At 38.8% G+C, this 26,972-nt stretch overlaps 3 protein-coding genes and 1 non-coding gene across 5 annotated transcripts; 3 read left to right on the forward strand and 1 right to left on the reverse strand.

Annotated features, from left to right (window-relative positions):
- The first annotated feature begins 717 nt into the window (after positions 1-717).
- On the forward strand, positions 718-3,433 carry LOC103401501 (cyclin-D5-1-like). 2 transcript variants are annotated; one of them, XM_070814273.1, is made up of 6 exons: positions 763-989; positions 1,650-1,943; positions 2,037-2,119; positions 2,222-2,516; positions 2,600-2,733; positions 2,820-3,433. In XM_070814273.1, exons 2-6 carry the CDS (start codon positions 1,673-1,675, stop codon positions 3,024-3,026), a joined length of 990 nt encoding a protein of 329 aa, XP_070670374.1. In that variant the 5' UTR covers positions 763-989; positions 1,650-1,672; the 3' UTR covers positions 3,027-3,433. The 2 variants fall into 2 exon arrangements, with proteins under 2 accessions (XP_070670375.1, XP_070670374.1); XM_070814274.1 differs by lacking the exon at positions 1,650-1,943 and having other exon boundaries at positions 718-989; positions 2,033-2,119.
- A 15,137-nt stretch (positions 3,434-18,570) lies between these two features.
- LOC103425152 (uncharacterized) lies at positions 18,571-21,945 on the forward strand. Its single transcript, XM_029094768.2, has 2 exons — positions 18,571-19,459; positions 21,058-21,945. Exons 1-2 carry the CDS (start codon positions 18,711-18,713, stop codon positions 21,698-21,700), a joined length of 1,392 nt encoding a protein of 463 aa, XP_028950601.2. The 5' UTR covers positions 18,571-18,710; the 3' UTR covers positions 21,701-21,945.
- LOC114821896 (small nucleolar RNA snoR109) lies at positions 20,070-20,165 on the forward strand. Its single transcript, XR_003769733.2, has one exon. It is a non-coding gene; the product is annotated as a small nucleolar RNA snoR109 (small nucleolar RNA).
- Positions 21,946-22,116: 171 nt separating the features above from the next.
- On the reverse strand, positions 22,117-26,894 carry LOC103401502 (calcium-transporting ATPase 2, plasma membrane-type-like). Its single transcript, XM_008340214.4, has 7 exons — positions 26,132-26,894; positions 25,778-25,832; positions 23,733-25,681; positions 23,466-23,624; positions 23,172-23,343; positions 22,758-23,056; positions 22,117-22,672 (listed from the first exon to the last, which is right to left on the reverse strand). Exons 1-7 carry the CDS (start codon positions 26,303-26,305, stop codon positions 22,433-22,435), a joined length of 3,048 nt encoding a protein of 1,015 aa, XP_008338436.3. The 5' UTR covers positions 26,306-26,894; the 3' UTR covers positions 22,117-22,432.
- Positions 26,895-26,972: the final 78 nt, after the last annotated feature.

Below are 26,972 nucleotides of genomic sequence, written 5' to 3' on the forward strand. Positions count from 1 at the left end.
AACTATTTTAGTAACATTCATCTTCACTTATTATATGACTTAGCTAAAGTTTCACACTCCTTAGTATATATATTGATAGAAATTAGGGAGTCAGAGCATGAGTGTAAAGTTTGAATTGAATTATTATAATACTTTTAAAATAAAATAAAAAACTCGACTAACTGTAAGCGTTATAAGGAGCATTTAAGACTTTTCGGTTACAAAAATGATTCTCTTAATACATAGTATAAACAATTTTCTACCTTCAAAATCAAGGTTTCAAACTTGGATGAATGTAGATCCTCCCCCAACAAGTTGGGAGTTATTTATAATTAGGGTTTTCGAACTTGAATGTAGGTTATCCTAGCTAGGCGTTGCTAGAGCAGCTGATCACGTACAACTTAGTTTTTTTTTCAAACATTAGAAAGAAAAATATCTAATTTAAAAAGTAAAAATACTTAACAAATTAACCAACTTAGTATTTTGAAAGGACCAAGATATGCCCATGCAAGTCAAGATATGGATCACATGGCGACGGTATTATCATCTTAATTTCTCGAGAATATTTAGCCATTAAAATGCCAACACAATTAAATTGCATTTAAATTTTGACTTTTGACCACAATCTCCAAACATTTGGAGAGGACGAGCGAAAGAGTTCCAATCTTCTGCACCCAAACTTTTCAGTGGCCTCTCTGTGGCTGTCTCAAAATTTGACACCTGTCCATCACTGACATCACTTTTAAACAGCGTTAACTCTCCAAAAAAAAAAAAAAAGTTTAGAACCAGACAACCACCATCGAACCCATCCCTCTCCTCCTCCTCCTCCTCCTCCTTTGAAGGAAACGATGAAGTGCGCTGGGTGTTGCGGTGCGATGGTGGTGGTCTGGTAGCGAAAGAGAAAATAGAGGCGACAGTCAGAACTTGCTTCAGAGAGAATTCGACAAGGGAGGTGCGGAGTAATCACCAGCGACGCACTCCAGCTACAAGATCTACACCCCGCAACCATGGTAACAGTCTCGCTGATCCGATTTGTAATTTTAGATGAAATCATTTGGGTTTTCTGAAGTTTTGATCTTTGATACAGATCTGTAAAATTGAATCCAATTGTTTTGGTATCTGCCTGTGAAAATGGGATTATAATGATTAGCGTGTATAACTGTATATATATGAATGTGTATGTATATATATATATATATATATATATATTTAAATTTGTATTGGGGATCATGGTGGTGGTCGGCGTTGAGTGGTGGGAGTAAGCGGGGACGATTGGGTTTCTGGATTTAATTTTTTTGTTCTTTCAAAAAGTTAACAGAGTTAAAATTGGGGTTAGTGATGGACACGTGTCAAACTCTGAGAGAGGCCACAGGGTTTTGGGTGCAGAGGATTGGTCTCAGAGAGATCATAGGACGAGTATCAGTATAGTCTAGTAGTACTCTACACACATCATACACTCTAACCGCTTATTTAACTTCCCCTCCCCCTCCCCCTCCCTATATCTCATCCGGTCATTTTGGCGGCACCAAAACCGCCACTTTTCCTTCACTCCCCACTTTCCTCTCTCTCTCTCTCTCTCTCTAATCACCGTGGATTTATCAGTTGATTAGTAACATGCACGTCCTGGTTTCGACGGTTTTTAATATCTGTTGATTGTTCATTCATCATAGATGTTCAGAGAGACTGGTGAGAAATGGGGGACTCTGCAGAAACTTCATTCTCTCTCTCCAGCCTTCTCTGCCAAGAAGATGAAACTTGTCTGAGCCAGTTGAAGGACGAATCGAACACATCCGTAGAATTCAACCCATGCTTTCTTTTCCATAACGATGATGAATATGTCGAAAACTTGGTTCAGAAAGAAGCTCATTGCTTTGGATCCAAAGGGTTAATGGATTTCTCTGCCTCTGGCATGAGCTGGTTGAAAACTGCTCGATTGGATGCCATTGATTGGATTTTCAATGCATGTCACTCTCGCTAAAGCTCTTAACTTTCCCAGATTGTTGTTTTTATATTTCTTCTCCAGTCCCTGAAAGTTTGTGGATTTTGTTTGCAGACAGGGGCAGTTTTTGGGTTCCAGTTGCAAACAGCTTACTTATCAGTGACTTACTTTGATAGGTTTCTTTCAAAACGATCCATTGATGTAAGTTAACTGATACTTTTAATGTTTTGCAAATTGGGTTTCTGTATTATATATGTTTTGCTAGTAATATTTGGATTTTTATTGGTTTTTTTTAATACATAGGATGAGAAATTGTGGGCTATTAGATTGTTATCAGTGGCATGTTTATCCTTGGCTGCTAAGATGGAAGAATGCAAAATACCAGCTTTATCAGAGTTTTCGGTTTCGGATTATGATTTTGAAAGCAAAGTCATTCAAAGAATGGAGCTCTTGGTGTTGAATACATTGGAATGGAAGTTGGGTTCAATCACTCCTTTTGCTTATCTGCATTACTTCATCAATAAGTTTTGTGCTGATCAAGCAAGGCCAGAAGGACTGTTTTCTAATGCTGTAAAACTGATTATGGCAATGGCAAAAGGTAATCTAATCCCATATTCCCAATTATAATTAAATTTGCATAATTTGTTGCATTTCCTAATCAATCTGATTCCTGTAATGCAGAAATTGATTTAATGGATACTCGGCCGTCGATTATTGCAGCTGCTGCAGTTTTAGCAGCATTTGATGGTTGGTTAACTAGAAAGATTCTGGATATTAAGATGAATGTGATCTCATTCTTGCAGTCCCAAGATTATGTGAGCCTACTAGTGCGCTACTAATTATACACTGTTCACTGATTTATTTAAGTTAACTAATCTTAATTAAATTTCCATTGGAACAGGAACATATATATTCCTGCTATAATTTTATGCAGGGAGTGGTGGAAAGAAAAGCTAAGACACCAGCACCCAAGTTTTCAATTTCCCCTTCATCAAGCTCGATGGAAGTGCTTGAGACTTCATCATTTGGCACTAAGAGAAGGCTTACATTCAGTGACTCTGCTGATCAAAGTTGCCCAACCAAGAAGGCTTACGATAGAGGTTTTTGATTAATGTGTTGGTTTTTTTTTTTGAATTATAGAGAGGGAAAAAGAAATGACTCATGATATTTTAGAAGATGGGGGGTTTAAATTATATGGTTTGGGATTTGATGATTGGGGTTCCAATTTCCAATACCAAACAAAAGATTTTAGCTGGTGACAACCAAGAGGACGGGGAGAAAAGTGAAAAAGTAAATAAAGAAAGTAAAAAGTACGAAGAAGTTGACTGAAGTTTGTGGATAGTAATTTTGAGTAGTATTTGCTTTCAGAGTGCCACTATTGCTTACCAACGTTTTATTTTCTTCAATTTGTTGTTGTTTTGGGCATGGTTTTTTAATCCGTGGCCAGGACGATTTGGAGAAAACAGTTGTATTTGCGTTCGTGATTATTTAATTTAATTTAATTTAATTTATTTATTTGTGTTTCATGATAGAGAACATTAATTTATAAGTACTTATACATCACTAGCTAGCTAACCCTACTTTTATGAGAGAGAGAGAGAGAGAGAGAGAGAGAGAGAGAGAGAGAGAGAGAAGAGGGGGGGTTGGGATGCTTCCTATCTGTCTTTCTAAAGGCTGAAAGCCATGAGGAATGAAGAATTGTTTTTGCTTGATTTGATATGTCTATGTTGTATTTGGGCCACTGCAGAAAAGTATATATACATATACATATATATATACATATACATATATGTATATACTATATATATATATATATAAAGGTTTGATAAGTGGGAAACTACTCCCCTTTCACTATTAGGGGTTGCACTTTCGCTTGTACAGGTGCAAGAGTCGAACTCTTGACATGAATTTGAGAATATGTGTGCCCTCTAGAATCGTCAGGTAGATCACGCCCTATACATGAATTTGAGAATATGATTTGCTTGAATGGGGCATTTGAATTCACCAGAAAATGCAAATGCTGATATTTGCAACCATTTGAGAGAAGTTGTAGGACCCAAATGAACCATCATTATGAACATAGAGACCCAAACATTTGGGGTAGGGCGGTTGGATTTGGGTGCATAAGATTCATAGCAAAAATGGTGTCAGAAGCCTCACATGCCTTCTTAGGGTTCATAGGCCAGTCTGTCATAGTACACCATTGTATTTTAGCCTGAGCCAGAAAACCACACTGCCTGCTTAATAAATCTGTTTTCATATATATATATATATATATATATTCGTGTAAAATTAATTTTAAAAAATGGAAATGATTTTTGCACACCCCTTCTTTCCTACTGTTTCCGGCTTTGGATTGAATGAATTGAGAGGAGAATTAGTGGGCGAAAATTAACTGGAGTGTGTAGAAGGAGAAAAGACGTGTATTATTTAGCGCCGGGGGTTTGTGATGCAAATTTGGGTCAGACTCATCTTCTGGCTAATGTGTCTCACTGTCTCACGGGGGAGGAAACCAACCTCATCAATGAAAGTATACATAAATTCTGTTTAGCTTTTAAATTGCATTCTGCAGAAATTGCTGCTGTCGTTTTTGGTTGTGTGTGTTTACTTTCCGTTTTAGCATCTCTATTTAATCCCTTGGGTTGGAGACAGTTCAGCACCTTCACCCTAAAATAGCCTTGTATTAATCCTGTGCAGAATTGGGGGTCAAACGTGGTCACAAAGTCCACCCAAAATCTACACACAATTTGTCTTGGATTATTATTTGGTAAGAGACGTCACATGGCACGATAAATATTAACACAGAGATGTGTACGGTTAAACAAAAGTGATATTTTTTTTTTAACAAATAATATTATTTACAATAAGGGAGGAATGAGTGCGCTTAGCTTCATAATGAGCTAGCAATAATATAGTTCAAATTTGCACTTGTCGAGAATCAAACTTAAGATCTCTCACTTATAAGTGAAGAGGAATATCGCTAGACCATAGTACTAAGTGACAACGTAAGTGGTATTTTGTGATCTTTAATGATTTCAAATTCAAAAATTTTAGGGTCCCAAAAGTCAAAACCAATAATGTAGGGAAAAAAGCTATTTAGTTTCCGGATTAACACCAAAATGAAGTTCCATTATGTTATCAAGATGGTTATTGTGATTAGGTAATTATGTAATTTGCAACCATGTTTGCCAGAATTGCAGTCTAGGATGCTCAGAGGTGAATATGGACCATGCTTTACGTCTACATCATACAGATGGATGTTGTTGGTTTATGGTATGAAGAAACATTTCACTTCTTTTAAGAAGAAAATAACCTAAAGGGGATTGAAAGAAAATTGTAAAAAAGAAAAATATTGGACATTACGATCTCGAGAGCATGGTAGTTAGAGAGAAACAAAGGTTACTTTCACCTAGCTAGGACTAGCACGACATTCCATTATCACAAAGTAATAGCGCCTTCACAATGCATCAACGACTCACAATCACTTATGCACGTGTGAGCTACTGGTGCTAGCAGAATTCTAAATTGTCATGAATATGATGCTTTCACAACGCATCAACGACTCATAATTACTTAGCAAAGCTCCGAGCTGTAAACGTGTAATCTTCGTCTCTATTGGTTTGGAACAGGCAACATTAGCAATAGAACCCAGTTGATGTTCCATCACCCTATTGCTCCCACCAAGGTTACAAGCTAGAAGCTAATTAATCTCAATGGTTGGAGTGATGGTGCTTCATAAAAGCATTGTATCGTGAGTTGGAAGGGCCAACTTTGGTTAGTTTTTACCAATCTCTGCTGCACAACACTTTTTTAGCAGAGGGACCCTAGTGTGTTTGACTGTTTGAACCAAACAAATAAACCAAAGTTTTTAACAATAACTAGTAACGACTAGCGAGTTTGCAAAGTTATCAATAACCCCTTCATATGGTGATAACAAATAAGCAAGAGAAATGACAACCACACGTTTTTACTCTTTCTATACATATATATTTTTTCTTTTGTTCGTCAAGTTAAAAACAATAAACATAATTAAACAGTGATGCGTATGAAAAAAAAATGTAGTTATCCTTTTCTAATTAAAAAGGTACACAAAATCCAACACAAAAAACTGAATACCGTTTTAGGCACTCCCAATATGAACTCGGATCAAGAAATGAAACTATTTCTTCCAAAGCTTCAAAAAAATCATATTTTTGTTGGTAAAAAAAAGTTCTCTCTGAGTGAGAGTCTTTCTCTCTGTGTTGAGATCTTCTCACTTTTAGTGTGAGGATTTTAATCTTGAGCAAATATGGTGGCGCCGACCCTAGTTGCGGCCGGGGTCAGTTGCCTTTCCCCCTTTCTTTCTTCCTCTTCTCTTTTCTTAGCTTTTGCTGTTTCCCCCCTAATTTCTTTACTGATCTGTATTGTTCCTCTACCCCTATGGATATCCCTCTTCCTCGCCCCCCCCCCCCCCCACATGCATCTTGTTGAGATAATGTGTAGAATTCCGATGTCCCCCCCCCCTGCATCTTGTTGAGATAATGTGTAGAATTCCGGTCCCCCCCCCCGAAACAAAAAAAAAAAAAACTGTAACTAATGATGACAAGAAATAACATCTAACAGCACTAATTGTAAAAAACTTTAGAATCAGAACTTTGACAAAGTAATGAACTATCAGAGTGAAATTAAAGATATATTAATTTGATATGAAAGAAACAACCACACACAAAAACAAAGAAAACTAAGGAGGGTATAGTCAATTTGGATTTCAAAGGATTTTAATGGACTTTTCAATCCTATATGGATTTTGACAGATTTATATGGATTTTCATTATAGATTTCAATGGATTTGTGTAGATTTTGATTATGGATTTCATAAGATTTCTAAGCATCATCAAACCAATACAAACGGACCAAATCAACATAAATTGAATTTCTTTGAGATATTTCAGAAAGAAGTTCTTCTTCTCACTCCCTCCTCCTCCATGCTTCAACTTCTTCTGTCCCATTCTCCCACTCCAAAAACCCCAAAAACCCTCTTGCGCTTTTTATAAAACACCTGGAGGACCAAATTCACCACAACTAAACAAACCCTGCTGCTCTTTTTTCAAATACCCACCAACTAAACACACCTTTTCATCCAATTCCCAGAACCCAAGTCATAAAAATCAAATCTATGGATGGCAAGAGTTCCGTGAGATTCTGTTACGACCCGCTAAGGTTTGGGAGAGGAGGGAGAGAGGAAAGAAGGGAGTGATAAAATGTGAATAAGCTGGATTGGAAATTCTAGGGGTTGAGGTGCGATTCTCTTTTCTCTTGGTTATGTATATTTGTGCTCACAAATCTAACAAAATCCACAACTTAATGAAATACAGCCAAATCCTTGATTTTTTTAATACACCTAGATTTATAATCACTTTAAAAATCCCTATCAAAATTTGACTACCTATAGATTTGGATGTATTTTTAAAATTCTCTCGAATCCTAATTTGACTACATTATGATTTCAAGGTCTTTTAAAATCCTCTTTCAAAATCTTGATTGACTACACTCTGATTTTAAAGTCTATTAAAATCTTGTGAAATCCTATCAAATCTTAATTTGACTACACCCCCTAAATACTAAAGGACGGAACAAGGACCTAGAGAAAAAAAGAAACAAAAATGGGACCATGTGGTATTTTACATCTCTCTTGCATTATTTTTACATTAGTCGCAAGCTAATAATGCAAAAAGGATCTTCAGTCAATATTGGATAGCGATGATAACATTATCAATACGTGAAGGGCGTTGGATTAACTAGATATATCATTCTGTTGGTAAAAAACTTTGTCTAAATTGTTGCTATATATAATCTTATTGTTACCATGCATATCAGTGCACCAATTCCCCAAAACTTGGTAAGATAGTTACTCAAGAACTAGCTAAAATATACAGTTAAGGAGAGGGATACATTTCATGGGTTCAGAAGGTTAGGCCAAGCTTCCTGTTGTAGATTTAACCAATGTTGAAAATTTGAAGCCTGGAACTGAGGCATGGAAATCGACATGCAAACAAGTCCAGCAATTAAGCAGTTGAAGACTGTGGCTGCTTTCAAGCCACTTACCACGGAGTACCTTTGGGCCTTCATAACGACATGTTTTCTGTGATTAAAGGTCTATTTGATCTTCCAGTTGAAACGAAATGCCAGAAGAACAGTGATCCCAGCTATGTTAGCCAATATTCTTTCCTTCATCTCTACAAATCCTTGGGAGTCGATTACGCGACAACTCCTGAAGGAGGAGAAAAATTCACAAATATGATGTGGCCTGCAGGAAATGACGAATTTTGGTATGTTTTTATTGGTTTAAAGACCTAATCTAAATTTCTGTAACTTTTTTTCAGGATATAATGTAGTATACTCACCATTTTTTTGGTACGTATATATTATGCCTTGCTAATGCTGTGTTATTTCTTTGAGTAGTGAAAAGGCTTATACCTTCTCAAATCTGGTGGCCGAGTTGACTAAACTGGTGACAAAAATGGTGTTTGATATTTATGGGGTAGAGAGGCTTTACGAATCTCACATGGCGTCAACAAATTACCTGCTCAGATGTGTTTAGTATAATGAACAGACGGAGAATGAAACAAACGTGGGACTACTCCTCACATGGACAAGACCTTCATATCCATTCTTCACCAAAAGGAGGTGAATGGTTTGGAAGTGAAAACAAAGGATGGTCAGTCATTTGTGCTGAGCCTTCACCCACATCATTTATAGTTATGGCAGGCGACGCTTTCATGGTACGTATATAACTCACTTTCTTAATTTCAACTTGTTAGTAAAAGGAAAAGGGCGTATGATTAATTAATTATGGAGTTTCAATTTTTTTATTTTATCTTTTGATTTAATTGTTCGGAGCAGCCTCTCCATAAAATTGGGGTAAGGCTAGCCGACATTCACTTCTCCCAGACCCTGCGTAAAGCGGGAGCCTTGTGCACTGGGTACGAACTTTTATCTTTTTGATTTAATTGGATGGACATGAAATATAGAAAGTTTAAGTATTTTCCATTTTTTAAATAACTTTGTTTTTGCTGGCATGGAGCAATGGCAGAGTGCTGTCTTGTTTTCAGCAAGTGGTCATGAAACAGAAGAAAACCAGATTATCCATGGGACTCTTCTCATTCCTTAATGGAACTGTACAAGTTCCAGAAGAGCTGATCGACGACAAACACCCCTTATCCTATAAACCATTTGATCATGTCAGTTACCTTCACTTCGTTGAAACACCAGAGGCAATGCAATCCGAGTGTGCTATCAAAATCTACCGTGGAGTTTGAGATCTCTTTTGGTTTAGGAGGGAGGGGGGCAATGGCTATCTTACTTTCTATTGCATAATAATTCTCTACAACGCCCGCAGGCTAGCTAGTATGATCTTCAATTATGTACCTAGTGTTGGTTGTGCATGTAATATGTCTCTTTTTGAGGGTTGTTGATCTTAGTTTCTTCTTGGCTTCCATTGAATAAATAAGGTTTATGGTCTAATCGTATGCATAGTCTAATCGTGTAGGCAGTGATCACCCAACACGAATATACCAAGCATGATGACCCTTAAAATACGTATGGTCCCCCAACGCGGATATACCAAGCAGGACCATCCATGTACCACTACTACATGGTGCAGTAAATTCAACACACAACCTACCCATACCTCAACCCCTATGAGTTGCAACGTAGCCACTACACCCTCAACTTCCCATGGCCACCAACTAATATGTCACCTAAGCATATAAGTTCTACATAATACATCTAATAGGATTCTAGGATCACATTGTCATAACATTTATCATACTTATCATCCACATTATTAAGAAGATAACTAAACACATATATATCACAATATGACGTCCCATACACGTAAACCGATGTATATATTATCGGGGATAACCCACTAACCAAAATAGGCCCACTAAGCCCTACATAGTCTCTAGTAATACAAATTTTAATATTTAAGATCATTTCGTTGCCTACTAACCAAAAGTTGTCTTAGTCAAAGGTGGGGTCCACAACCCTATACAAGTCAATCTGGAATATCCACCCATAGATTTCTAATCCGTAACTTCCTAAGGGTCTTATTTATTTTCTAGAATAATATTCTAAAATTTCGGAACGATTCTACTGTCGGATCTCTACCAACTGCTAGAATTAAGTGGTGGTCGACATTTGATTTTATAAACTTAGAAATCCAATTCAGGAAGATCCATACATTGGATTCCTAATCTATAAGTTACTAAGGTCCTCAAATATTACATAAAATAACATATTAAAGTTTGGTGACGATCCAACGGTCGGATCATCGATTCATATAATATGTCCAAGTGGCGGTCTCTATCAAAACTATAGTCATACGACGAGATTCCATCAATCGAACATCATATATGGAATCAGGGTATCCAAATTAGTCTAAGAAGGGCATGTGGGGTCTTGGCTCACGCGTCACCACATGCAGCGGCCGATCGCCCCAACTCGCCGGAAAATTCAACTAATTCCAAAAATTACCAAATTTTACAGCCACGTAGATCTCAGTGAGGGTAGCAATTTTCATACATGGGCTGAAGTCCAATTCAGCCGGAAAACGCATGGAATCGCCCACAAACTGCTGGAACCCTAGAATTGGGTGTGCTTTGATTCGACCTTCATACTTGCTCCGACGCCTCCACCACTGCTTGGGCTTTGTTCCTGAGGTTGAAGGGAGCCTATTGGTGGTGGTAATTGGCTGAGTTGGCTTCTCGATTTATAGATCACTGCCCTACACCCACACGCACCATTGTCCGTTTTTTCCCAAAACTACCACCAAATTCCTTCTAGTTTTGGGTGGAAATGGAAGAGGGAAGGTTAGGGAGTTGTTTCCAAGTGGTGATTTGCCTCGATTCGCCGTGAAACACCGTGAATGGCGTCATGTTGGGAAGAATACCCATTTCCCCCATTTATTTATTTTTTCTTTCCTTCTCTCATTTCCCTCCTTGCTCTTCCCTCTCATTGGGCACTCTCCCCCTTTTCTCTCCCACAACTCTCTCTTTTCCCCTCTCTCCTATTGCCATCTAGTTCTAATTTTTTTTTTTAAATTTACAACTAAAACGTCTATAATTTCTTCGTTTCAACTCCGATTCACGAACAGTTTTCACCTACGCATTCGTATTGACACGTACTATCTAGATATTCAAAGAAATCTAAAAAATTATGAAAATATCAAGTACGTCCACAAAAAATCTCGTTTAACACAATAGGGGCAATTTCATCCTTTTACTTATTGAATAAAATTTTATACGCCGTAAATATAAACACATCAAAACTACGAATATGAATACAAAATAGGAGATACGTATTTTTAAATAGTGAAATCCAGGGATGGGATTTCACAATAGAGATGCATTCATTAGCTGTCCAAGGAATGCCTTTGGTGTAGACTGTAGTAGCTAATACTTGAAAAACAATTACTTTGGGATGTGATAGAGACCTCCACTACTCTTTCCTCTCATGAGAATTGTCTTTGTTTCCTTGTCCTGCACTCAAAATCCAAATTCATCAAGAAGAACATAACAGTTATTGTCTTTGCATAAAGTATAAACCGATATAAGGTTTGCAGCTAAATCAGGTACATGTAATACAATATATAGGTTTAAAGGTTTGGAGAGAGTTTTGATAGAAGATGAACCAGTATTCTTGATAGGAAGACACTCTCCATTGCCAACAGTGATATTTTGATCTCCCTCAGATAGCGCAATCATGTTTAACTCCCCAACATCACCAGTTATGTGATGTGTTGCCCCAATGTCTATAATCCAGGATTGATTATGATTGAAGTCAGCAGAGGACTGAGCAATTATGGCATTAAGTAATAGAGGTGGTTGTGCACCTTGATAGGCATAGTTAGCCGTATGGAAACAATTAAGAGCCGTATGGCCTCTCTTGTCACAAATATGGCATTCTAGGATGACATGGTTAGAAGGAGTTGACTGCTCATTTCTGTAATAGCAATTAGGCGCAATATGTCTTCGCTTGCTACAAATTTGGCACTCAGGGATTATGTTTGACTTTTAGCCAATATTTCCATTCCAACTTCCCTAGTTTGATCCTCCCTTGTTGTTGCTAGAATACCTTCCATTGTTTCTGTTGTTATAACCACCAGAATGACCTCCATTATACCTTGGTCGATTGTTAAACGGAGGATCATTATAGCCATAGTTATGCCTCTGAGATTGAAATTGTTAAGGTATATTCCCTTGAGAAAAATGACCACCAATGGGACCATTACTATTAGACCATCGAATTTGACTAACAAAACTTGTGCCACTAGTAAAATTCTAACCATTAGAACCACCAAATGAATGATCCCCTTGATAATATTGTTGACCAGCTGTTGTTCCAGATGATTCTCCTTGATAAAAATGTCGCTGAGAACCAGTTGAAGAAAATTCCCCCTGAGAAAACATTAATGTCATAGGAAACTGCAAAGTAAACTGATACTATTCTGTAGTCATTTATGCACTCAAAAGTTGTGCAATGAATTCCTTTAAAGTGATAGATGTCGCTCTGGCTACAATAACAGTTCGTATCATATTATACTTAGATGGCAACCCAACCAATGCAGCAACAATGAGATCATTGTCTGAGATGGTTTCTCCTACAACAACTAGTTGGTCTTTCAAGTGTTTAAGTCATAGTAAGTACTTCTCAATGGATTCAGTTCCTTTCTTAATAGTATGGAGTTCAGTCTTCGATGATTAATCTTTGCTCGAGACACCGTTGCATAACGATTAGTAAGTTGAGCCCATGCCTTATGTGCAGTTTTGTTGCCAATAACATATTCAATAGCTTTATCTCCAAGAGTAGCAACGAGAATACTAAGTAAAGCCTTGTCTGCCTTGATCCATTCATGATAAGTTGTTGTAATCTCTTTAGTAACTCCACTTTCCAAGGAAACAACATACTTTGGCAGACACACATTCGTACCATCAAAGAAGTCAAACAAATAATAGCTTTCCAAAACAGAATGAAATTGGAAAGATCATTTGCCATAGTTATCATCCAACAATCAAATTGTAAGCATCCCTAGCAACCCATCAATCTTGAGTGGTGTAGATCCCATTTTGGCAAAAAAAATACCCAATGTAATACTAAAGAATTCACAAAACAACACAACAAGAAAGCTTAGTACTTGTAATTGTCACACCCTGTGGAATCAGCTCACTATATATACACCTACAAGATTTAACAACTAAGGAAACTAGCAACTGCCTAACAACCGAGAGCACAAGATCATGACACATGTCACCACAGAGATCATGACACTTGGCATTTACATATTGGTTAATAAAGTTCACATCAGGTTACTCAAGTGTTGATTAAATTAGATTATTATTTAAATATTAATTTAATGTGTTTATTTTTTATTAATAATATATTATCTAATTTTAAATTTAATCTCTTTATATCGAACTCTTACAAGATTTTTCTTTACTTTTTAATACAATGTAGGATGGCGACGATGACATAACTAAATTTACCATAAATATCAGGGCAGCAATTCCCGAAACTCGGAAAGATGGTTACTTTATTTTCCAAGAACTAGCTAAGACATACAGGATCAATAAAGAGAGATTTACCATGGGTTCAGACGGTCAGGCAAAGCTTCCTGTTGTAGATTTAACCAACGCTGAAAATTTGAAGCCTGGAACTGAGGCATGGAGGTCGACATGCAAACAAGTCCAACAAGCATTTGAAGATTGTGGCTGCTTTGAAGCCACTTACCATGGAGTTCCTTTGGACCTTCACAACGCCAAGTTTTCTGCCAGTAAAGGTTATTTGATCTTCCAGTTGAAACCAAATGCCAGAAGACCAGTGACAAGCCTAACCACAGCTATATCGGCCAAATTTCTTCCCTTCCACTTTATGAATCCTTGGGAGTCGATTACACGACAACTCTTGAAGGAGTTGAAAATTTCACAAATATGATGTGGCCTGCAGGAAATGACGAATTTCGGTATGTTTTTATTGGTTTAATGGCTCACTAATCTAAATTTCTATAAATTTTTCAGGATAGAATTAATATACTCACCATTTTTGGTACATATATATTATGCCTAACTAATATCTTCTGTCTTCGTGAGAGTTCTTCTCTTCTCTGTGTGAGAGTTTCCAAATCCCGTCCCTCTTGTAGCTGCCGACTGACCCTAGCTATGGCCAGGGTCGGTGGCAGTCCCCTTCTCCTTCTCCTCTTCTGTTCCGTTTCTTTTTCTTTCCTTGCTTTTCAGGTAGTTTTTTCTTTGTTTTTTGGCCTGCTAGCCCCTTTCCTTCACCCCATCTCTGTTGTTCTTCCCCTTGCCCCTCTCTTTCACCTCTTTCCTTTGATTTTGTCATCAGACTGCGTTTCCATCCTTGTCGTCCTTTCCCCTTCTTGTTTCTCCTTTTCCCCTGTCATCCCTTTCCTATTTCCTATCTATTTTCTCTCTTTCCCACTATGTCATCCATCCCCTTTCCCGTTTCTCCTTGAAACCACTTACTAGATTTGCAACAACTGATCTTTCTCGCGAATTTTGGTGATTCTCTTGGAAGGTGAGTAGAGCTCTGGCTTGGGTGTTCCCTCCACCTCCTTGCACTTGTGTGTGTGCCCTCGTTGGCACTGTTGCTTATTCCCACAACTTTGTTCCTTCGATTGGTGCCTGCAACTCCTGGGGTGCTCTTTGGAGGATCGCGTCTTCTGTTCCTTCACTCTTGGGACGGCTTTTCTTGGTTGGATTTCAAGCGGTTGTTGCGGTCTTGGTTTGAGGTGTTCTGGTTGCAGGTGTCTTTGATGTGTTTTTCTGTTCTCTTTGCATTGGGCTCACTCAAAACTTACTTTGCTCATGGGTTACTTTGGAGGTCTATTTTTGTTTTTGTGTGTTTGTATTCGGGTCTCTTCTACTGTAATATGTTGCGTCGGTAACAAAGTACCCTTTTACCATAAAAACTAATATTGTGTTTATTTCTTTGACTAGTGAGAAAGTTTATACCTTCAAATCTGCTGGCCGAGTTGACTAAACTGGTGACAAAAATGGTGTTTCACCATTATGGGGTACAAAGGCTTTACGAATCTCACATGGCATCGACAATATACCTACTGAGATGGTCTCAATATAGAGAACAAAAAGAGAATGAAACCAACGTGGGACTTCCCCCTCACACAGACAAGGCCTTCATATCCATTCTTCACCAAAAGGAGGTGAATGGTTTGGAAGTGAAAATAAAGGATGGTTGGTGGTTTGTTGCTGAGCCTTCACCCACATCATTTGTAGTCATGGCATGCGACGCTTTCATGGTTCATAAATTCTTCACTTTCTTAATTTCAACTTGTTAGTAAAAGGATAATGGTGCATGATTAATTAACCATCAAGTTTTAATTTTTATATTTTATTTTTGGGTTTCATTTTTATTTTAAAGGGGACCAACTAGTGGTTTCGCCATTGCTAAAGGGTGGGCATAAAAACTATGGAACTGCGACCAAAATGAACCGACACAAAATAAACCGTAAGAAACCATGTTGACCTAAAATAGTCAACTCAGGTTCAAGAACCGAGTTGAACCATTTAGACGAGTTCCAGTCCCAGTTCCTACATACATTGTAAAAACTGCATGAACACAACCGCACTAGAATTATAAAAATTAATATTCTTTTATACATGTCATTCAATTATGGCTTTTTAGCCAAAATGGTCCATGAGATTTGCATAACACATCACTTTGGTCTCTGAGATTGAAAATTAATAGAAATGGTCCCTGAGATTGTCTACCATCTATTATTTTGGTATTTCCGTTAAAAACTCCGTTAAGTGTCCTGGAGCTCTTGGCCGGAAGTTTGGGTAATTTTCAAAGCTTCGTAACTCAATTGTTTCTTAATATATCAAAATGAAGATAGGAAAGTGTAGAACAAGATTATACATATTTGGAAGCCTAATGGTTGCTGGAGATGGCCGGAAAATAGCCTGAAAGGTGACTGCTCAGCTGGAAAGAAAACTCGCCGGAAACAGGGTAAATTTTAAACGTTCATAACTTCTTCAAAACTCAACGAAATCGAGTGATTCAAAAATGAAAATCATACTTATCAACGAGATGAATAGAATGATACGTCTCTCAACAACTAATTCGCCGTTGTTTGGCCGGAAAACGGCTCGATGTCATTCACATATGAATTTACAAATCCTTACGAAAATGTAATGCAGATTTCAATATGTTGGGTCACATGTATTGTTGATAAGATTAAATGTGTAATTGTTGAATGGGGCCAAACAAATGTTGTCCAAAAGCTTTGACATGAAAGATTTGGGTGAAGTTTATTATGTTTTAGGTATTGAGATTATGAGAAATAGAATAAAGAGAACATTGGGGTTATCTCAATAGAATTACTTTGACATGATTCTTATAGGATTCAACATGGAGAATTGTAGTGGTGGTGATGTTACTATTGCCAAAAGGGATAAGTTTTTTTCTTTCACAATGTCCAATGACTTATCACAAGATTGAAGTCATGAAAGACAAGCCATATGCCTCTAGTTGGTACTCATCACATGGTTGCGAATCAATTGATAAAGACATTACATGTAACAACATTTCAAAGACGTTTGCCAAATATGGGATTGCAGGCAATCATGGATCATATTTGAATGTGGGAATGAGGCAATTTTCCACTGTCTTATGAATATGTTTTGATCAGAAAATGTGTTTGTAATGTTCAGAAGTTGTTTTACATGACGATGTAATTCATTTGTAAAAACTCAAGTCTAATCAAATACATGTTTATGTTTTGCAATTCTTGTAGAAATATGGGCTAACGAGTGACATATGCAGTCTCATTATTATATCAAACAATGTTGGAGTCATGCTTAAGTTCAAAGAGTTTCTCATCTGAGCTTGCTCAGAACGTAATCTCTATTAGGTTTGATTAGTTTGTGATTATGTTGTCTAAGGTTCGACTGATGAATCTTTGAGTACAGATAAAAATCTTTCTGTTTATCATATTTCAACGATCACCTCTTACTTGTTGCATACAAGACTGAATAGTTATGATCACTTTCATGTGGGAGAATGTAAGAACTTTCACGTGAGAGTTCATCAAAACCATTTAATTGATATATCAAAGAACAAACTTAAGGGAATTATGACTTTATTAGACCTTATTACGTATTGAATACACATTAATTATAAGAGGGAAAACTATATAATTTGTACAAATATGAAATGGAGACAATTATAAAATGGAAAGAAACCGACGGCAACTGCTTCCATGATATGTGGAGCAGTTGCAGCTTATAAGACAATTTTGATACCCTTTCTCGGGTAAGGATGTAGGGATTCTCTTGTTGATGCTCGCCCTCGAGAGCAGAGATCCAAGTTGTTTCCGAGAGAAAAGGATCGAAATCTCGATCCAAACACCATGTTTACGACTGCAAGTAAGTGCACTGTTAGTTTCTAGAAAACTAGGATTTACTTATATTAGGGTTAGTATGATTGTATGTACGTGGAATGTCTTGGTAGTTTAATGTGATGTTGCTGTTGATCTCTAGGTTATGACCACAATTTCAGACAAGTGCCCCTCATAAAGACTGGGAAAAAAATTAAAAAGATAAAATAAAATATAAAAAAGAGGTGCTTGGCTTCTCAAGGATGTGGATGAATTCCTCCTCAAAACACCTTGTGCTCAACTCACAGAATCGTGTTTATGGTTGAATTGTTCATATTATAAATTATTCTATGAAGATTATCTCTTCAAAAATTCATTTAAACCAAAGGTAGTTTAGTCAGCAAACATATAGACGTTTTGTAATGATTTTATCAATTCATACCATATATTTTTACATAGGTTGATGTCTAAACTTATGTAACAACTCCATATTAATTAATTAATAAAGTGCAGACTAATTCATTCATGAGTTTTGGTTTTATATTATAGAGATAATAAACTATGATTGAGTCCATATGATTTAAGGTATGGAAACAATGTCCTAATCGAGGTTAGTGCAGGAAGACTTGTATTTCATAGTTACTTAGTACTTAAACAAAATTCCTAACCGTTTAGGAAGTCAACTAGACATTGACTATCTGGAAGGCCCGGTCTATAATGCAATAAGGTTAACATGGTTTCGTATCGCAATAAGGTTAGCATGGTTTCGTGCTAGGCGTGATGGACACGTGGTGGATGTACATGTTTTTGTCTGTTGAAAAAATTCACTAAATATTGACCGTCCAAGAAGCTTAAACGTATGGACATCAATGATAGGTGGCACTAACACCACCACCGCTACCTACCATCATCACTAATGTCATTGCTGCCACCACCCACTATCGTCATCACTGCAGTCATCTTCACCTCCACCACCACACAATATCATCACCACCATCTCAGCCTCCACAACGTACCACCATCATCATTGCTACCGCAAACCACTGCCAAAAATCATTACCAGCGCCGCCACCACCCACCATGACATAACAGATTGGATTACCATTTTAATTAGCTATAATCCGTCTCATCCAGCCCACCAAATGGTCCTTTACTCCTTAGAGAACTGGAAAGCGAGTTGGGCTCATTTATTAAATTAAGCAAATTAAAGCCTTGTTCGGCCTATATATCTATCCTGGGCTCAGCCCTTTATTCGGACATAAACAGTCAAAGGTGCAGATTTTGGAACAAAACCCCTTCGCTCTTCCACGCCGCTGCCTTTGAATTTGAACGAAACTCTTGAAGCCGCCCCGCTCCGCTCCGCTCCACTCCACTCCACTCCACCATCACTTTTCAGCCATGGCGGAGCTCAAGCTCTCAGAGAGCCGAGACCTGACCCGAATAGAGCGCATAGGCGCACACTCCCACATCCGCGGCCTCGGCCTCGATTCTGCCCTAGAAGCCCGCGACGTCTCCCAAGGCATGGTGGGCCAGACTTCCGCCCGAAAGGCCGCCGGCGTCATTCTCCAGATGATCAAGGAAGGAAAAATCGCGGGTCGGGCTGTTCTTCTGGCGGGTCAGCCCGGAACCGGCAAGACCGCCATCGCCATGGGCATGGCGAAGTCGCTCGGCCTCGAAACCCCGTTCGCGATGTTGGCCGGAAGCGAGCTCTTTTCTCTGGAGATGTCGAAGACCGAAGCCCTAATGCAAGCTTTTAGGAAAGCCATTGGGGTTAGAATCAAGGAAGAGACTGAGATCATCGAGGGCGAGGTCGTGGAGGTTCAAATTGACCGGCCTGCGGTGGCCGGAGCAGCTTCGAAGACGGGGAAATTGACGCTGAAGACAACGGAGATGGAGACCGTGTACGACTTGGGCGCCAAGATGATTGAGGCTTTGGGGAAGGAGAAGGTGCAAAGTGGGGATGTGATTGCCATTGATAAAGCTTCTGGGAAGATTACTAAGCTTGGTAGGTCATTTTCGAGGTCGAGGGACTACGATGCTATGGGACCGCAGGTCAAGTTTATGAAGTGCCCGGACGGGGAGTTGCAGAAGCGCAAGGAGGTCGTGCACTGTGTCACACTTCATGAGATTGATGTCATCAACAGCAGGTACTTCAAAATCTCAGCTTGTATTTTTTTCCCTAGTCCTAATTTACACTTTACAGAGCATGCTGCTGTAAATTACAAGTTAATGAGTTTATGCAATCACATATTCTTGGGAAAGTTGCAATTTTTTTGGGTTAATGGGAAATTAGCAATTAGGTTGTTAATTTGTTATACATTAATGAATGTATGTATTCCCTACTTAGAAGTTACCTTTCAGAAACAAGCTCTATGGGTTTTTTTGCTCGTTCATTACCCCAATAATTAGTTAATAGTACCTTTTACTCCCTGTTAGTCCACTGTTGAGGATGATGGTCTATCAATGAATTCTATGACGTAGTTATTGGTGGTGTAGGGCGCTAAGAATCCCTTTGTGTCTGAGTTGGATGTTTTGTAGCTCAGCTGTGGTTAATTTGGAATTTATTTGAGTAGTAGGTTTGAATCATTTAGAAGTTAGAAAGTAGAAGTTTCTCTCCTCTTCTATGTGCATCAAACAAAGAATACAGTTTATATCGTTTTTCTGTTTTGAAAAAGTATATGTAGGACTTTAAAGCTACATGTACCAAGGGAAGGGTTTGAAAAACAACATAGTACCCTTAATCTTGAATTGCCAAAGCCGCTGTAGCCCAATCGAATAGTTGAGAAGTTTACTGGCCGGCTGTTGTGAGATTTCTCTCTGTCGACTGATCTGCTTACCGAGCTTCTCACATTTCTTTAATTTTTGTTTTTCGTTTTTTTTAAGGTAATCATGTAAGAAGGGGAGAAGAGGGGAATATCATAGGATTTAGCCCTCCCAAGAGGCTCTAACATCAACATATTCATCAGGTCACCTTCCAGGCAAACTTGCTTTGAATACCCAGTTGTTTGCATCTATTGGTGCCTGCATGTCTTGGATGGGTTTATTTTGTTACAGCACTCCTAGGAAACCTTCATTCAGTCACCTTCCGACCAAAATTAGAAAGTTTAACCTTAAGAAACTTAAAGGCAGCTTGATCAAAATCTGTCTTTTCTGAAGCTTGAACCCAAACTTATTGCCGGGTTTGGGTAAAAGAGTGAACTGTTTTCTGTTGCTACAAAGTGGTTCCAGTTTTCATCTCGTTACTCGGATGTACTTTTTTTGGTCACTTAAATTTGCAGGTTAAATCTGAATATAACAGAACTCTGTATCTAATTTGCATCTTAGAATTCGCAAGAGAGATGTGTGTGTGTTACATGCTTAGATGTTATAGAATATCATCACTTTTAATTTTTTGGGTTATTAAGGTTTGATGTAATAAGTGGCTTCTTTCATAGGCATGGACGTGAACATAAATCTCTACACAATGTTTTAGGAATTTATCAATCTTTAAGATTGTGTAACTTTGTTTGGTGTTAGGGCTGCTTTGTTGCTTTTATCTAATGAATTCTGTATAAAGTTCATACATTGCAACTGACACCTATTTTAAAAGTCTGCTCAAATTTAATAAATGAATCTTGGCTTGTTAAGTTGAGAAGGTCTTTGTTTTTTTAATGGTGGAGCTGGGGGTTGTTCTACTTTAGACTCAGTACCGGCTGAGGATTAACACAACATTTTATTATCTGATTTTATTATCTCTCTCATCCAGAACACAGGGATTTCTGGCTCTCTTTACGGGTGATACTGGTGAAATCCGCTCAGAAGTGAGAGAACAAATTGACACAAAGGTAGCAGAGTGGAGGGAGGAAGGGAAGGCAGAAATTGTACCAGGTGTTCTCTTTATTGACGAGGTGCACATGCTTGACATTGAGTGCTTTTCATTTTTGAATCGAGCATTGGAGAATGAGATGGCTCCCATATTAGTTGTTGCTACCAACAGAGGAATCACTACAATCAGAGGCACAAATTATAAATCCCCCCATGGAATTCCTATTGATCTCCTTGATCGACTGCTTATCATCACCACCCAGCCTTACACAGAGGATGAAATTAGTAAGATTCTGAACATCAGATGCCAAGAAGAAGAAGTCGAGATGTCCGAAGAAGCAAAGCATTTGTTGACCAAGATTGGTGTTGATGCATCCTTGAGATATGCTATACATCTCATAACAGCTTCTGCGTTGGCATGCCAAAAGCGAAAGGGAAATATTGTGGAGATGGAGGATATTAACCGAGTTTACCATCTGTTTTTGGATGTGAAGAGATCAACACAATACTTGATGGAGTATCAGAGTCTGTACATGTTCAGCGAGGAAGGTGACGACGATGTTACCAATGCCATGCAATCTTGAGAGATTTCTTCAGCCTAGAAAAAACTATTTATTTTTTGTATCTTGCTTTCGTGTAGGCAGCACTGAACTTATTCATGTGAAAATTGCATTACTACCTTGGTATGTAATGTTTATCTGTTAGATTGTCGGTGTGAATCTGTAATCTGAAAGCCGCTGCAGCAGGGTTTACGGAGTTCTGAGAGGCCAAAGTTGAACCAATACTGTTTTTAATCCGTCGAAGATTTATCGAGCTTTGCTTTTTACAATTCTTGGAACAGTTAGATTCGAAGTGAACTTTATCGAAGGTGTGTATTTGTTTTGCAGGTACAATTTTGTCAAGATTGAAAACGAGCGGAAATATTTGCGTTAGGTAAGACCATCTCCAACCGAAGGGTTCAAAAATCAAAAGGTCCAATGCACAGAAAAAAAGAACCATGTGAAAAGTTAAACAAATCGTTGCCAGAAGGGAAAACTAGTTACATAAACGATAAGTCGATAAGAAAATACAGTCGACGACTTACAGGACCGGCAACCAACCCTGTGTATCACCATGTCAAACTTGAAGAATTCCTAATTTTCAGTTAAACATAAGACATTGGCCTAATTAGCTAGCTAATATCTGCTAATTCTGTTCATCATCTCATGCATCTTTGCAGGATGTGGAATTTTCAGAGAACTGTTTCCCAATATAGGCCTCTAAGCTCCCTAACTTTGTTCTTTTGTTGTCTTACTAATCTCTATATCTTGTGTTGTTCAAACGGGAAACATCTTTAATCCGGCAGCAATCGGCATCCCTAAAAACCCGATGAATACAGTGACGAACCATTGTGCCAGGGTGAGGGGTGCTGTGCTTGCAAATTTTCCCAGGAACTCGATAATAATGATTTGGAACACAACTGTGAAACCGAGGACTGCGACGAAGACATAGTTATCCAGTATGCCCTTGAAGACATCTATTTCCTCCATCTCGCGCGAGCTTATTTCGTTGAAAACCTGCATAAACAGAATCAGGTCACCCTTGGTAGCAGTAAAAATCGTCAGCAGTAGTCCTTGTATGAGTAATTTTAGAAAAGATTACCTGACAGAACACAAATGTGTTGAAAATCAGTGTGTTGAGGATCACATGAGAGTCCGGTCCGTACAGACCAAACATTGCTTCTCCTTTTGCCTGAAGGAACCAAATCATGGTAAACTGATAGAAAGACTGCCCCAGAATGTTCCTCCACATTACATTGTTGATAAAATTCTGTCTCTTTCCAACCGGCGGACGCTTCATTAGGTCATCATTCGGAGGCTCGGTGGCAAGAGCAAGGGCGCCTAATGTGTCCATGATCATGTTAACCCACAATAGCTGCACAGCTGTGAGAGGAGCGCTCCCTGAAGAATGATTTTTGAAACGCACAAGTGAGAAATGATTTCTTCGAGGGATAGGAAAGTATGGCGAATTTTGTTACACAAGTGGACAACATATCGAAAATGTGAGCCGGCTAACCTGTCAAGCAAGCAGAGGAGAAATTCACGATCAATGCAACTATATTAACCGTCAGCTGGAATTGCACAAATTTTTGAATGTTGATGTAAACCGAACGTCCCCATTTCGCCACTGTTACGATGGTGGAGAAATTATCATCCAGAATTATAACATCGGCACTCTCTTTGGCCACCTGACAGCATGGGAAATATGATTAGTTAAGGGCCTATTCTGTAACGCTTGCTTCATAAGGGACAACAATGAATGTGAAGATATCTGGCAATATAGAGGACTATATATATAATATATACTCACCTCAGTTCCAGCAATCCCCATGGCTAGTCCAATATCTGCCTCGTGAAGCGCTGGGGCATCGTTTGTTCCATCACCGGTGACAGCAACAACTTCATCAAATGTGGTCCGCAAGTGCTGCACCAATGTATGCTTGTCAAGAGGTGAAGATCGAGCCATCACCTACACGAGAACTCAAGTTTCAGCATCACGGATTCATAAACCATACTTGTTAGTCAGTAAGAAACAAACCCCAACGATTATGTTCCTCGAAGGAAAGGGAGCTAGTACCTGAAGTTTAGGAATCAGAGAAAGCAATTCTTCCTGATTCTTCTCCCTGAACTCCGGACCTTCAATGGCTATGCCATCATCGGTGAGAATACCACATTCTCTTGCGATAGCCTTTGCAGTATTTATATTGTCTCCAGTAACCATTCTTACTGTAATGCCAGCTGAACGGCAAATTGCAACTGACTCCTTGACACCGGGACGAACAGGATCCTTAATTCCCACAATTCCTATACAAGTAAAACCAGAAACAGGAATGGGATTCTCTGGAGAGAAACCAGTTTCTAGTTCTGTATACGCAAGACATAGAGTTCGAAGAGCCTCGCAAGCAAATTGCTCAATAGTAACTTTGAGATGGTTGAGGGATGCTTCATCAAGGGGAACAACTTCGCCATTTGAGTTGATCACCTTTTCGCAGCTGGCCAAAACTATTTCTGAGGCACCTTTGGTGTGCGCTCTCAGACCTCCTTCGGGAAGCTCCAAGATTACCCCCATCCGTTTCTTCGTTGAGTTGAATGGCTCGACTTTAACAAGCTTAGAAGCTTGTCTCTCTGCTTGGAAATTTCCACCTAGTGACAAGCCAAGTTCCAACAAAGCAGTATCTGTAGGTGTTCCCAACAGCTCATACTTTCCAGCTTTGTTAACCACAACTTCTCCGCCGGTGTTGTTAAAGATTGATTGTAGCAAAAGTTTCTTAGCAGATTCCGGAAGGTCAGAGAATAACCTAGAGGCCTCATTGGGATTGCTAACCTCCTTGACATTCATGCAAATGCATGATTTTACAACGGTCATGCGGTTGGTTGTTAGTGTCCCGGTTTTGTCACTGCAAATATTTGTGGCTGATCCCATAGTCTCGCAAGCTGCCAGATGACGAACGAGTGCTTTATCATTCATCATCTTCTTCATGGCAAAGGCAAGGCTCAATGTCACAGCCAGCGGCAGCCCCTCAGGGACAGCAACAACAACAATTGTAACTGCAACAGCAAAGAATTCCAGCATCTGCATTGCATCATCTCCATTCCAGCTCCAGTGTGTTCCCTCAGCCAGTTTACGACTAAACAATCCTTGCACCATAACTGCAAAAGTCACAACGGCGAAGAAAAGGCCTATCTTTCCAATAATGGTTGCCACTCCATTCAGCTTCACCTGCAGGGGGGTTTCATCATCTCCGCCTTCGCTCAGAGTCGCCATCAGTTTACCCCACTGGGTTCTCATCCCAACCGTTGTAACCATCATCTTGCATGACCCGTCTTGGACCTTAGTCCCCGAAAGAAGAAAAGGGTTTTCAGGAGTTACCATTATTGGCTCACTCTCACCAGTTAAGCTTGATTCGTCAATCAACACAGAAAATCCTGATACGAAGAGCCCATCTGCTGGCACTTGGTCTCCAATAGAAAGATGCACAATATCGCCAGGCAGTAAATCATAGATTGACATTTTCTGCCTATATCCATTTCTTGTTACTTGCATCGCAATCTTCTTTTTCTCCTTGTCCAAGTCCTTGAACTGCAACGATTGGCGGTAATCACTTGTTGCTGTGACAAGAACAACCAACAGGATACTCGCAACGATTCCAAGTCCATCATGTGCTCCAACTGGCCACCCTTCCATTGCTATCCCAACTACCAGAGACACGAATGCGCACACTCCGAGGATCATAAGAGTCATATCCTGAAGGGCTTCCCAAACAAATACCAAGAAACCCCGTTGCTCACTCTCGGTAAATTTATTGATTCCATAAATCTCCTGTCTTCGAGTGTGCAAGTCTGATTCGGTGTTGAGCCCATCTTTTACTGATGTGGAGATCTTTTCTGCGATGCCACTTACTCCGCCATGAAATTTTAGCTTCTTTACATCGTGGCCTTCAACAATGGATCCCAGTTCATCAGCACAAATCAGAAAACCTGCGTCTGTAACTTCCTTGGGTACGACGTAGTCGCTTGGTTGCACACCTGCAGACATTAGAAATTTAGAACAACTATAAAACCACCTCGTCTTGTTATATGATGAACTGATGATGTTTTATCTTTAATGCCAAATAGACTCACCTTGAATAAATTGAAATGCAGCTTTAGAAACCAAAACAGCAATCCTCAGTTTCTCCTGCAATATTCAAACCAGAAATTTCTCAAAAGATTAGTAAAGAATTGAAGTTGAAAACTATAATTTGAAACGTATTGGTCGTCTCTGTGTTTGTTAAACAGAGCATGAATGCTCTAGTACGCATGCTATATGATTAATCATGGGAATCATATTGTTTTATGGTCTGTCACCTTCGTATTAATTTATTAAATAATTAGCTCTTGAGCGTTAAATCAATACATAACATCCATCGACTGACAGACGAGATATTTCTAAGAAGAAAAAGAAGAAGAACGAGAGAGGTGAGATGAAATAAAGACCTGATTGGTACGGCGCATAGCAGCAGCCTCGAAACGCTTGGAAAGATTGGCAGTGAAGCGAAACCGCCGTTTCGGATTCTTGACAACGATGCAAAGGTTCCTCCATTTCTGCAACGTTTCTTCAGACGAACCCTTCGGCTTCACTTCCCCGAACTCTTGCAAATAGCTCTCCATCGACCAACTAATTTAACTACCTTTCTTTCACTTCTTATCCAAGCAATTAATTTTATTTTATTCTTTTTATCACAACCTCCTCCTACAGATTAAACACACAGGCATATATATGTAGAGCAAAACGCGTAGGAAAAGCGCTTTTGAGAAAAGGAAGTTTCAGTAACATTTCTGGGAAAGAGGAGAGACAGTGCGGTGAGGACCTGAGAAAATAAGAAAATGGGATTTGTTTTCTTCTTCTCTGTGCATTTGTGTGCGGAAAATACGAAAAAACTGAGTGGAGGAAGAACGACTGAGGATCCGAAATTTTGGTGGGAAATTGCATGGCTTGAGAGCTAATAGCGCTTCTTCATCTTCTGCCGCTTATTTGCTGCCCTATCTTTCCTAATATTTGCGCGGTCAACACTCAAACACTAACAGCTGGTAAGTTTTTTACGTTAAATAAAGTTTAGTTTGAATTTGAAGCAATTGATTCTAAAAAAAAATTCAGACCAGATTAAATAATTCTAAACAATTTTAGTGGGACAATGTTTGAAAATCAAAGAAGAAATAATCGACCAAATATCATTTAAGACAGTTAATTTTGTATCCAAGTTCAATTTCTCTCTGTAGAGCAGTTCAAAACTACGCGAAATTTTTAATTATATAAGAATTTAAGTTTTTTTTATTT

This window comes from Malus domestica, chromosome 15, assembly GCF_042453785.1.
Source record: "Malus domestica chromosome 15, GDT2T_hap1".
Classification (NCBI taxonomy): Eukaryota; Viridiplantae; Streptophyta; class Magnoliopsida; order Rosales; family Rosaceae; genus Malus; species Malus domestica.